Source organism: Humulus lupulus, chromosome 8, assembly GCF_963169125.1.
Source record: "Humulus lupulus chromosome 8, drHumLupu1.1, whole genome shotgun sequence".
In the NCBI taxonomy this organism is placed as follows: Eukaryota; Viridiplantae; Streptophyta; class Magnoliopsida; order Rosales; family Cannabaceae; genus Humulus; species Humulus lupulus.
Window position 1 is genome coordinate 58222914 of NC_084800.1, and position 12241 is coordinate 58235154.

General features: G+C 35.5%; 1 protein-coding gene across 1 annotated transcript in view; it reads left to right on the forward strand.

The window, feature by feature from the left end:
• Positions 1-7259, forward strand: part of LOC133797393 (protein SOMBRERO-like) — a 28262-nt gene extending 21003 nt beyond the window's left edge. Inside the window, exons 2-10 of the mRNA XM_062235278.1 lie at positions 1954-2549; positions 2639-2880; positions 3664-3870; positions 3989-4189; positions 4298-4564; positions 4678-4860; positions 4971-5144; positions 5245-6424; positions 6549-7259. Coding sequence (XP_062091262.1) covers positions 2384-2549; positions 2639-2880; positions 3664-3870; positions 3989-4189; positions 4298-4564; positions 4678-4860; positions 4971-5144; positions 5245-5514 — 1710 coding nt within the window. The 5' untranslated portion in view covers positions 1954-2383 and the 3' untranslated portion in view covers positions 5515-6424; positions 6549-7259. The remainder of the gene's footprint in view (positions 1-1953; positions 2550-2638; positions 2881-3663; positions 3871-3988; positions 4190-4297; positions 4565-4677; positions 4861-4970; positions 5145-5244; positions 6425-6548) is intronic.
• Positions 7260-12241: the final 4982 nt, after the last annotated feature.

The window sequence follows — 12241 nt, forward strand, 5'->3', positions numbered from 1 at the left end:
AAGTACATGATGCATGCAACCAGCACATAATAAATGCACACATAAAACTTACAGATGAACTGAGCATTATCCTTTCCTCAATGTGTACATATGAACGGTCTACAAGAACATTTTAACCATAGCGCTCTGATACCAACTTGTAACACCCTCACTTATTTCAGTTATCAGTGAGATGTTTGTAATAAAGTGTGAAGTTATGTTTTGAAAACAAATTGGGTTATCTAATACTTATGTATAATATGTTTGAGACCCACTTTATGTTTAATGTAAATAATGTGAAATAAGTTTTCAAGTTAAAAAAAAAAATGTCCAGACTTTTGCAGAAATAAATTATGATATAGTTTTAAAACGTAACACCTCAAATATGATTTTAACTAAAATAAGTGAGGGTGTTACATTACCACCCGTGTATATATATATTAACCCTTTGTTTTACTTTTTTGTTTTAATTTTTAATAAGAATTAGCATATCAAATAATATAATAATAAAAGTAATAATAATTATAATTACTACCTTCAATAAAATAAAATAAAATAGAGTAATTTATTTTATTTAAAATAAATATATTTATTAATATTTATACAATTACTCAAAAAAAAAATATTTATACAAATTACAATATACTGTTAATTAAAATTAACATTAATAACTATATGTTACAATATATAGTTAAAGATAATCACAATATTATTATTCTTTATAAAAATATTATATATATTTTTTAAATCATAGCTAGTCAAGTCTCAACACTCCATGTTAAACCAAAATTATAATCTAATCAAAGTTTCAAGTTTTGTTACAAAAATATATTTAAAGTTAAAAAATTAGTTTTGTAAATATTTGTAATAATCATGTTAAATAAATTTGTAAATATTTATGTAAATGTGAGTTACAAAAATAAAATTTTTAGTTGTGAAATTAGTTTTGTAAATTGTTGTCACAAAAATGTAAAACTTGTTTAAAGAAAAATATTGTATTTCACCACTATATTCAATAAAGTGTTTTATAAATAATGAATATCTTAAATTTATATTTTTAAGTTCTATATCATAAATATGATGGTTCATGTAATTTTTTGGTACAATATTGTAACAATATGAAAAAGTATAATAATTTTATGTATATTTTGTTTATGATTTCTTAACTATAAAATATTTTCGTAAATATTAGTTACAAAAATATCTTTCTTAGTTGTAAAACTAGATTTGTAAATTATTGTTACAAAAATAAAAAATTTAGTTACGAATTTGTTTGTAAGTTTTATCTAAAAAAAAAAAAAAAAAATCTACAATTCTATAACTGATTTTGTAAATATTATTTACAAACACGTAACAGATATTTATAAGTTCGTAACATATATTTACTAGTTTGTAAACGTTGATCACAAGAAATTGTATTTTACAGCTTTTATTTATGATTTTGCCACTCTGTATTTACAATTTTGCCATTCAGTGTTTTTATCCAAAAATTCCGTATTTTTGTAATGTACCGTATTTTTCAGATTTTTTTTAACTTTTAGTGCATTTTTGTAAATTTCCCTTTAATTTTTAGGGTAGGTAACCATTTGGTACCCTGTGTTTTTGCAAAGTATCATTTTGGAACTCTCTGTTTTCAATAATGCTTATATGGTACCCTGTATTTTAAAATCGTACATATTTGGTACCTTAAACTCAAATTTAATTAATAAAATTTTACTAATTTAATAAAACTGCTGTTAATTATATATAACTGATGACAGTTTGATTATATTGATAAAATTTTATCTATCAAATCTAAATCTAGAGTATTACATATGTATAATTTTAAAATATAAAGTATTATATAAACATTATTGAAAACAAAAGGTAACAATGCCTATTAGGCAAACATAGAGTACTAGGGTATTAAATAAGCATTAGGCAAACATAGCTTATCTAATTTTTAAGCTATAACTTCTGTCATGCGTATTGCAGCGTTTTAGCTTTGTAAAAGACTAGACATAGATGGTAGGTCCCACTCATCCGATGTGGCATCCTTGAGTTCCAGAAATGATGTGTCAAAATTTCAGTAGCTGAGTACAAGACAACTTCTCTGGCAAGTTAAGGTAAGGTAAGGAGAAGACTTTACAGTAACATAGTCAACTGATGGTGTTGTAAAAACACCATTCACTTCCCTACTCACTCCACCCCACTCCAGCTCTCATTGCTATTTGTGCTCACACGGAGAAAAAAAAACGCCGCACAGAGAGCGAAACCCAAAATCCTCAGCTCTGGGATTCCCAGGCCTCATCAGGAGTCGTTTTCTCATTATTTAGTACCCAGGAAGCTTTTTTTCCCGCCTCAGTTTGTTTACCTTATCCTCAAGTCTCTCTCTATCTCTCTCACACAAAAAAAAAAAACAAAAATGAGTAGCAACCCATCAGTTGTGCCTGTAGGATTGACGTTCAGTCCCACGGACCAGGAGGTGATCGATTACTATTTGAGGCTGAAGCTTCTGGGAATGGATTCCGAGGTCGATCCTTACATTGCTGAGGTCGATATATTGGATTTTGACCCTTGGGAATTACCTGGTATGTGTGTATCTACTGTGTTTGCTCTGTTTTTCTTTAATATGCATATGTATATATTAATTTTGTGTGTGTTTGGATGACATTTTCAGCTAAATCGAAATTGAAGTCGAATAATAATGAGTGGTGGTTCTCGTCTCGGTCGTTTTACAGGACCTCGAGCTCCGATAGGAAAGGAAGGAAGACTGAGACAGGGTCCTGGAAAATAACCGGAAAGAGAAAGAAAATAGGTAGCGTAGGAGAGAAGGCATATCTTACTTTCTACAAAGGTGGTAAGACCGATTGGACTATGCAGGAGTATTCTATTCCTGTCCACAATAATCACCTTCATCAGGTTTAATCTCTTTTCGCATTTTTATTTACCTTAATTGTCTAAATCCTTCTGAAATTTTCATTTTCATTTTTATAAAGTATTCAGAGTAAAATACAAAATTCGGTCTAATTACATTAAATCGTTCTCAACTGTACCCAATTAAGATGATCAGGTTTCAGTCGATGGATTGAATTAATCGAGACCAATATTGTTTTTCCATGGCTTGCAATTTTTTATCTCGCAAAATCACAGACCTAAGCTACAGATTGGTATTTATACTTTTAACTCAATTTATCTATACTTGAAAATACTGATTTTGGTCATATTCTTAACTTACCCAAACAACTAGTTTTTGACACTCTAAATATGAAATCTTTACGTTAAACATCAAATCTTTCGATTTTTAAAATGATTGGAATGTTTGGAGATTTTTTTTTAAATGGTTTTCTATAATTAAAAAAAAAATCGTCTAAGAGAAAACAAATTGTGCAAAAATAATAGTTTTGAAGGATGATGAAAAGCGAAAGCAACATCTTTTAATATCAAAATCCTTTAAAAAAAACCCTTGGATTTTGGGCACAAAGAGATGGTCGTTCTTTTCTTGTTCTCTCTAGTAATGTGCAAATTTTTTTTTTGTTTCTTAAAACAAGAAATTAAGATGATCTGACTCGATTCGGTTCTAATGCACGAGCTATGTTCCTTTTTATATGCTCACTGAGAACTAGCTATTCTAGAAGTTGTAAGATTGGCAATGCAATGGTCTACCCCTTGAAAATAATACCTTTTCTTTCTTCATAAATGCAGAAGTACACCAATGTCATTTGCTGCTTGAGGTTGAAAACTGATAACAAAGGCAGGAAGGCTAATAAGCAAAAGTCTGCTCATGTTATTTCTCACTCGAAGAAGAAAGGGCGGAAAGCCAATGCTCCATGCTGCAAGGAAGGTGAAACTAGTGGCGACAATATCACTCCTGATCTTGAAAATCCAGTAGCATCTGCTGTAACTCCACTGGTAAATATAGCAATTTCCTATTCTACATTTTTCTAGATCAAGCTATTCATTTAAATCACCATACGTGAGCTATGAATTCAAACCTGAGCATCTGCTAATTTATAATGCATAATTGTAGGTACATGGTCACGATGAAGTGAATCATCAGCAATTCTCGCCAATGCTCTTACCAGGATCCAGCTTCATAGAGCACACATTGAGTTTGATGCTCGACTACGAGATGCAAGTTGCATCTGGAGAAAATGGTGAAGTAAGTGGAAAAACCACTTCTGATCTTGTTCTTGAAAATCCATCAGCATCTACTGATATTAGTCCATTGGTAAGAAAAAGAAATGCTCTGTCTACATTCTACAATGTTTATTCATTCGTATCAACCATGTGAGGTGCAACCAAGCTTAAGCATGTTTGTTATAATTTATGATTGCAGGTACAATGTGATGATGAGGTGAGTTGTCAACTATCTTCGCAAATATACTCACCAGATTTCAGCGAGAAGATGTTGAGTTCTCTGCTTGACAATGCGATACAAGCTCCATCTGGAATAGATGGTGAATTAAGTGGCCAAATCTTTTCTGATTTTGCTCACATGCTCGGCAATGAGAAGCTAGTTCCATCTGGAGAAAATGGTGCAATAAGTGGCCAAACATCTTCTGATATTGAAAATCAATTAGCACATGCTGTTATAAGTCCATTGGTAAGAAAAAACAATGCTCTTTCTACATTTTTTGAAATATCATTTTATTCATATAAATCATGATAAGTTAATCCAAGCTTGAATATCTGCTTATTATAAATTTATAATTGCAGCTACATTGTCCCGATGAAGCAAGTAGTCAATTATTCTCCCCAGATTCCAGCTTCAAAGGGAAGACGTTGAGTTTTATTTCTGACAATGACATGCATGTTCCATCTGGAGCATATGGTGAACTAAGTGGAATATCCACATCTGATCTTGAAAATCCACTAGCATCTGCTGTTGTCAGTTCTTCAGTAAGAAAAAACAACGCTCTATGTACATTTTACAATGTTAAGTTATTTGTACAATTCATGGGAGTTGAAGCCAAACTTAAACATTTGCTTGTTCTAATTTATTATTGCAGGTACAATGTGATGACGATGCGAGTTGTCAACTAGTCTCACAAATATACTCACCAGATTCCAGCAAGCAGATGTTAAGTTCTCTGCTTGACTACAAGATACAAGCTCCATCGGGAACAGATGGTGAATTAAGTGGCCAAAGCTCTTCAGATTTTGATAATCAAGTAGCATTTGTTGTAAGTCCATTGATAAGGAATAGCATTGTTCTTTTCTACATTTTCCAATATCTAAGTATTCCTATTAATTGTGGGAGGTGTTTATAACTCTTAATTGTAGGCACATTGCGATGACGAAATGAATCGCCATCTATCTTGGCCAATGTACTCACCAGATGTATCAAATGAGTATTATGTGAAATTTGCAGATCCATTTGTTGTTGATCGTGAAGAAAACGACAATAGAACAACAACAGGTCTTTTCAGTACTTATAGAACTTCATCAAAAAGGCCATATGTGTATTTTGATGGCCAATTTATGGGTGAAGCACACACTGAAGAAGTCAATGAACGAGCAAAGAGATGTGTTTATTGGCCATTGGATGGTTAATCCAATAGCTAATGAACCCTGTAGGAGGATATCACTAGGAGATTTAGTTGTAATGATATTCTTCTATGGATCTTTGTTTCTTTACGCGTTAATAGTTCATTTTCTTAGATCAACCTCCTTGGAGACAACAGAATGGAGAGTGTTAAGTTTCAAGAGTTCTACCCAAAGTTAGTTTTTTGATAATGGGTAGAGTAACTCGTGATGATCTTATAAGATAATCTTATAAGTGGGTTAATATTCCCACAACTATTCAATGGGGGCACTGTTATATGCCCATTCGAGAGAGTGAATTAGTGACACTTTTTTAGTACTAATTTTGAACTCTAGTGGCTGTTTATGGCACTATTATTTTGGAGCGAATAATCGTTTCAATTATTTGGTTATTAACCATGTTAGAACAAAGGTATGGAGATTTAGACAGTATGGGGAAAGTTTATTTGACGAGAGAATAAGAAGACAGTAAAATGGAGAAAATTTTAAGATCCATGGTATTTCAACTCAAAATTTTTTTAGTAATGAGTAAAGGAGCCATGATCTTATAAGTGGGTACATGTATTCGGTTGTTTGAGCTATTGGTTGTTAGAATAAACATAGGTTTTGAAATTTGGAGAGTAAGATGAAGACTTAGAAGAGTAGAATGGAGAGTATGTTAAAGATCTTTGGTGTTTCCAACTCAAAATCCATTTTAAATGGTACTGAATAAAAGAGAAATTGATTCCCAAGTACAGCTGCCTGATCGTACCCTTGCCTTAAAGAACTTCAACAGTTAAGGATTCATGAAGAATACTTTTAGGAATTGGAGATTTCTCAGGAGGACTATTGGAATGTCAGGTTTTCTTTTTCTCAGAGGCAAAGATCCAGCTGCAGAAGAACTTTTTGTCTGCGGCAACATCTGGAAAATGGAAACAAGGTAAGAAACTTGCTTCATAATTGAGAACTAAAGATAAGCCAAGTGAAACTTTACATATATTGAAATAGCTCTTTGTATAATAACTTGATTGTCTTCTTCAACTCCTTGTGATTTGTATTTGCAGACCAGAGAAGCTGCAAAACAACTTGTTTATGTTTGACTGGCCCAGAAAGGTCAGGTTTGTAGAGTCTCAACAATGTCTTGAGAAAAGGTTTAAAGCAGCAACTTGGAGAAGCACTTGAAGTCTGCAATCAGTAGTGGAAGAGTTTCGTATCTTTGTGGAAGCTTAATCTATCTTGATCTGTAGTTCTACTAACTTATTTCATGTATTGAAGGGCAAGATTTCATTCCTGCAATGGTGTTTGCGGAAGCAGGAACTATAATTCAGTAGGAGTTCCTTTCTTTGGCTCTTTTATTATTAGTCCAAAGGTAAAGATTACTACAATGCTGCTATGATTGGGGGTGTAAGAACATGACATTTCATCACCACTTTATATGGCGTTAAATCCTACTCCATGTATGTTGATGCAGCACTACTATACTTTATCACTGGTTATACATGTGCGGCGGTTTCGTTTCACCGAAATTTCACGGCAACATACTGTTGCGGTTCAACTTTGTTATGTACTTTAATATCAACTTCTTATGTATGCCTTTAAATTCTGTGGAGCTTTATATGATATCTATCAATTTTATCTTGTTGGCAGCATAAAAATCAGATGCCATTAAGTGACATCTTTACTCTTACTCATACTTCACACACCCCTACCCAAACACATCTGGATTATCGTGTTATTATAGTGCATTCTGATACAATAAAGTGTGACTTATAGGATTTTAATTTGTGCATGTTCACGTGTTTTCTCTTAGTTTATATTTGCCAAGTATTAAAGGATTTACATAAATTATTATGATATAGTTTATATATGTATTATTAAGTTTGGCAGTCTTCTAATAATATTTATAGCAGCTCAAAAGACAAACTATTTAGAGAAGATATCAGAAAAATCACTTAGAAGGTTTGTCATGAGAGAAACAAACCCTTCTGTAAAGAGTTTTATTTATATAGCTAAAAAATACAAGGGCGGAGCTCAAGAAGAGCTTAACGACTAATACGACAGAATTAACAACCAACAAATCATAAAATTGACTACTGAAGTTGGTTACAACAGTTTACTAATACAAAACAAATCAGCTTTGATTTAGCTCTTTACTAATATGGTTATCAACCCCCTCAAGCTAAAAGGGGTTGGAACCACTTTAAGCTTGGATTTCAGGTACACAAACCAATCTAATGGAAGATTTATGGTAAGCACATTAGCAACTTGGTCTACATAAGAAACATGGCGCACAACAAGTGTCTTTGCAAGGATTTGGTCTCGAACAAAATGGAGATAAATTTCTAAGTGTTTTGAGCGAGCATGGAAAACAGGGTTGGTACCTAAGGCAGTGACACTTTGATTGTCAACCCAAAGTATAGGAGGTTGATGAAGCTGTACCTGTAACTCAGTAAGCATCAGAATCGACCATTTTATCTCAGCAGAGGCATTTGCTAAGGCTTGAAACTCACTTTCAGTACTTGAATGAGCTACCACTTGTTGTGTCTTAGCAGACCAAGAAACTAAGTTTCCTCCAAGAAACATAGCATAGCCTCTTATTGATCGTCTGTCATCCAGGCAGCTTGCCCAATCAGCATCCGAGTATACTTGAAGACATAATGTCACAACAGGTGTTAAAAGAAGACCATCTAAAATACTGCCCTTTAAGTAACATAGAAGGCTTTTACAAGCTTCCCAGTGAACATCAGTTGGAACATGGATAAATTGGTTCAGTTTATTGATAATAAAAGCAACATTGTAAAAGTAAGGTAATGTAGTGCTCCCAAAGTACTCCTGTAGAGTGAAACATCGACAAATGGAACACCTTCTGTGAGAGACAGCTTATGAGCAGAGCTGGTAGGACTCAAACAAGATTTAGCACCATCCATATGTAATTTCACTAGTATATAAGTGATATATTTGGTTTGTGATAAGTACATTCCGACTGAGTTGCGATGAATTTCAACACCTAGGAAGTAGTGAACTGAACCTAATTCTTTTAAGGAAAAAGATTTGTTTAAGTCACTTATAAGCTTGGAAATGAGACAACTATTTGGGCTGTTAACAAGGAGATCATCAACATAAACCAAAAGAATTACCAATTGATTGCCTTAGCCAAAAATAAAGAGAGAGTTGTCGGATTTAGAAGCAACAAATCCTCATTGAAATAAAGCTTGTTTGAGCTTATCATTCCATGCTCTTGGAGCTTGCTTCAAGCCGTATATAGCTTTATTTAGCTTGCACACATATGTAGGCTTGCTAGCATCAACAAATCCTTGTAGTTTATGCATAAACATTGTTTCATTGAGATTGTCATGCAAAAAGGCATTTCTAACATCTAATTGCTTGACATTCCTGTTAGAAGTTATGGCTAGTGTAAGAACAATTTGAACATTTGTTGTAATGACCTAGATAGCCAAGACCGTTACTCTGTGTATTTTAAATAGTGTTAGACTTGCTAATCGAGTCATTTGACCATAAATGTGCAACTAAATGTGATTAACGACTTAGAGTTAAAATTTTTGGATGAAAGGAATGGTCATTTCATTAAAATGTTAAGTGCCTACATGGAATCCCAAAATAAACGTTTACAAGGTCATTTACAGTTCCAAAAGGGTAATTACAACTTAAAATTAAAAAACAGCCAACCTAAGCGGCAAAATATGGTTTGATTCTAGTTTCTCTGAGAAACCCCGGCCGTGGTGGTTGAGCAGCCGCATATGTACACGTCACCATCGAAGCTTTCCAACTTATGGCTGGTCCAGCTTCCCTTTCCCCTTACATGCACCATATATCACCCGTGAGCCAAGGCTCAGCAAGAAAACTTAAACATACTCATAAGCATTTAATAACATATCACATAATCATAAGAAGCATGCCTAGCAGTGATAACCCTACTCATGCATGCATTCTATTCAGATAAGTGACTAATAAGTCATATCGGGGGCCTGTTGCCCTAGGATATGCGACTATAGAGTCACCTCGGGGCCCACTGCCCTATCCTCTGTATAACCATCCTTAGAGCTTGCCCAGCGTACCTGGCACTTTAGTTTTCCAATGACCATAGGGTTGGTCAAGCATATAATATGCTCCTAATTAGGCCTAACCATATTGACCAACGCTCAGCGCGCTATTTCTGCCCTTGACTTATAAGTTAATTCTTTTCAATCAGATAATGCAAACATGCATACACCATTTAACAATTATTCACATACAAGGCATTCAAACATGCTTAATCAAGCAATCACAAGCACAATCATAATCATGCTCATGCACAGGGGCCCGAGCCCTAATCAAATCTATGTTTAACAACTGGGCCAAGCCCTAATCACATACATTACGTATTGGGTGAGATTTTCTTACCTCTGGTCCAAGCACAAGTTAGTTAACCACGACCTCTAGCAGTATCCTAGTCATAACCATAATAAATGATATTTATCAATATCAAGTAAATAAAGGCTTCTGGACCGATTCCTAGCCTCCGGGACCTCAAATTCTACTAAATTGGGTAGTAGGATCCTTCCCAAACCCTTAGGATTGAGTTCTCGCCACCTAAAACCTATTTTGGCCAATTCTCCCAATTAGCGCCCCAGCGCCCCCTGACAGGTCACGGTGCGCCTTAAGTCAGAGAACCCCCTACCTTAATCCCAAAAATGCGCATCGCGGCGTAGCCCTGAAGGGTCACGACATGCCTATGTGATTCAGAGAGCCACCCGGGCTCTGGGTTCACGCGGGTCGCGGCGCCCCAAGAACAGGGCCGCGGTGCGACCCCACGAACCCAATTTTTTCCAGCTTTTCTCCAAGCCAATTTCCCCCAAAATCCATCCCAAAGCAAACCCAAAGCCACAATTGAGTTCCAAAGCATCATCAACACATTATCACCATCAAAACCCAACCTTGAATTCAATCAAAACCCCACCAAAACTCAAAATCCTCACCTTGAGCCTCAAAGCTAAAGAACACTCTTAGAACCAAATCAAAACTAATCAAAACAAGGTTTACAACCTTACCTCAATTGTGACTTATGACCTCCTAGCTGCAGCTAACCAAATTCTAGCCTCAAGCCTTCAATTCAATGCTAGCTCTTTAAAAATTCAATGACTTTAAGCTTGGAAAGGGAGAGAAAAAGAGAGTGTAACGCACTGGTTACTCCAAGACCGTTACTGTGAGTTGTGAACCGTGCTTAACTCGCTAATCGAGTTCTTTGGTTATAAACGTGCATCTAGGTGTTATTAATAGGTTAAGGTAGAAAACCAATCAAAAGGAAATGATATATTTTATTTAAAACATAAAATTATTCATTGGCCTATAAAAACATTTACAAGTTATTTACAATACAAAATAGTCATTACAGTGTAAAAATTACAACCCGCCGACCTAAGCAGCAACAATAGGGTTAACCCCCTAGTTCCTCCGAGAAACTCCTTGGCCGTGGTGGTCAAGCGGCTGCATATGTACACATCACCACCTAAGCTCTCCACTCAAGGCTGGGTGAGCTTTTCTTTCCCTTTACCTGCACCACATAGCACCCGTGAGCCAAGGCTCAGCAAGAAAACTCATTACTGCATGTATATAATATCAAATGATGATCGTGATAATCATAAAGGACTTATTGCCCTAAACAGTTGAGTGACAGATGTGTAAGTCACTAATGTGGGTTCCGCACCCTTCTTAAATGAGTGACCGAGTCACTAGCTTAAACCAGATGAGTGACTGATGAGCGAGTCACTAATGAAAACCAATTGAGTGACCGTGGAGTCACTAGTGTGGGTTCTGTACCCTTAGCCATTTGACGATGCAGTCACCTGGGCCTTTTGGCCTTGGCTCTGAGTGACTAGTCATGGAACTAGACAAGCACTTTTAGTTTTCATCGAACTTGGGGTCGGTCCAGCATTAATGCTCATGGTGAGTCATTCAATGCTGATTTCGATTAGATCTAATATTTTCAGCTCTGTGTTCATGACGCTTATGCCGCTCCTGACTCATAGGTCAATAACATACGACTAGTGCTCAGTACTACTGTTGAACTTGACTAGTAAGTCACAGCTTCACAGTTAGTTCTGACACCATTGCCGATTCTGATTAATAAGTTAGTGCCATTCAAAAGTAAGCAAGATTTGCTAAGCATTTGATATGCAATCAATGTCCACATTTAAACATTCAACATGCCTCATGAATAACCATGCATGTCACATATGGGGTGCAGCTTTCTTACCTCTAGTTCGAGTGAGAAATAGTAAAAGAACGACCCTTGAGAACGATCGACATTTTGATTCCTTAGCGGTTACCTAGTCATAACCAATGATAACCTCCATTAATGAAAATCAACAATAAAAGGGTCTTGACCTAAACCTCACTCCCGAGACCCCGAATTGTACTCAAACGGTGTGTAGATTCGATCTCGAGCCTTAGGAATTGAAACCCTGAGCCAAAAACCCTTAAAAATGCCCAAAATAGGAATCTGGAAAAATGGGGTAGCGCTACCCCCCTAGCGCCCCAGCGCCCTTGGCAGAGGAGAATCCCTCCTGGCTAGCGCTGTAGCGCCCACTGATGGGCGCTGTAGCGCTACAACTAGGGTTTTCAACCCGGGTTTTCCCATCCTTCGACACATCCATTTCTAACCTAAAAAACCAACTTCCAAACCTCATTTAAACCCCCAATTGAACCCAAAAACCATCTACACATGTCCTAGGCATCATAACCCAAGTAACCCTAGCTA